This window comes from Nanorana parkeri, unplaced genomic scaffold (genome assembly GCF_000935625.1).
Source record: "Nanorana parkeri isolate BGI_ZX_2015 unplaced genomic scaffold, ASM93562v1 scaffold1788, whole genome shotgun sequence".
Classification (NCBI taxonomy): Eukaryota; Metazoa; Chordata; class Amphibia; order Anura; family Dicroglossidae; genus Nanorana; species Nanorana parkeri.
This window is the reverse complement of record NW_017308056.1, coordinates 5,800-7,146: the sequence shown is the minus strand read 5'-3', so window position 1 is coordinate 7,146 and position 1,347 is coordinate 5,800. Positions and strand designations below refer to the sequence as shown.

The following is a 1,347-nucleotide window of genomic DNA, read 5'->3' as shown; positions in this document are numbered from 1 at the left end:
TGCAGGGGGGGGGGCGTGGAGAGCCGCTTGTGCCTCCCTATCGTGGGAGGGGGGCCCAACATAAAATCTTGCACCAGGGCCCTTTGGTTATTAGTTCCGCCACTGGTCTGACTCTGGTAATCATGTCTTACTGACCGCCTGGTGCTTATACTAATCACATGAAGCCCGCTCCGATTGCCTGAGAGTACCGACAGCTTGGAGTCACTGGCAGATCTACCAAGGTCGCAGCTGCAACCCGGCCTTGGCGCTCCACCACTGACAAGCTGTAGAGAGACTACAAATTAGAGCTCAAATAGGAGGAAGCGGGCCCCAGTGACTGTTGCCATTTCCATAGAAAAGGCCCACCGAAATACTTAGCACCAGGCCCATGATGCTCTTTCTCCTTGTCCTGCCATAGAGTAAGACCAAGGACTATATTTTTGCACCAAACGAAGCCCTCCAGGTAGGCTGGTACACCTTGCAAAATGTGGACTTCTTGGCCTGCAAGAAAGGTATTAAAAGTCCAACCCTCTTTCCCTCAGGAGCCAGGCTTCAACAGCCAAGCTGTCAAGGCCAGCAACAGAGCAGATCTGAGAGCCTACCTGAATCCAAAGAATATCCATATTCCACACACTGTTTTGGGCTATTGGAGCCACAAGGATCACTGGAATGCCATCTGCTTTGATTTTGTGCAGCAGGCAAGAATCTTCAATGGAGGGAAAGCTGATCCCACTGAGTAATCCAGTATATGCAGTGAAAATGCTCTTGGATCCATGTAGCAGGTTACAAGCCAGTCAAGTTTATTGTTCAATCTGGATGTCTACTGCCAGTGTGCCACAGCAGATCTCCTGAAATACTTGTATAGAGATCATTCCCACCCAAGTCCAACGTGTCTGAGGAAGTCCACTCCTAGGAAGTTTACTGCAGACAAGGCCAGACTGTTAAGATCTGGCCAAGACCAGATCCGTTTCCCTTTGCACAGGCGACTTCTAAATCCTCCTTGAGGGCTGATGTCCAACACAATCAAGGGACTGGACTGAACGTTGACTGGCAGTCCCTTAAGGAAATCTGTCCAATGCAGGAGACGACAAATTGCTCTCAACATCTGAACATTGAGTCTCATCACCTGGCACTAGCTGATAACTGGGTGTTTTAAAGAGGGTCCTCAGAGCTCGAGTCAGCATACAGCTGCCTCATAGCCATTACCTAGTTGTCTGAATGGTCCTGAACTATTTTTTTAGTCTTGGCAAATGTGCTAAGGTGTCACTATGCAAAGGGGTACTTCCTTGCAAAGTGAACAGCCTGCCTTTAAATATCACTGGCTATGATACAGGGTCATCGTGCTATAGCCAGGCAATGAATTATCTT

General features: G+C 48.8%; 1 protein-coding gene across 1 annotated transcript in view; it reads left to right on the top strand.

Moving 5' to 3' along the window:
- Positions 1-719, top strand: part of LOC108799687 (securin-like) — a 16,212-nt gene extending 15,493 nt beyond the window's left edge. Inside the window, exons 8-9 of the mRNA XM_018571587.1 lie at positions 398-442; positions 522-719. Coding sequence (XP_018427089.1) covers positions 398-442; positions 522-719 — 243 coding nt within the window. The remainder of the gene's footprint in view (positions 1-397; positions 443-521) is intronic.
- The last annotated feature ends 628 nt before the right edge of the window (positions 720-1,347 follow it).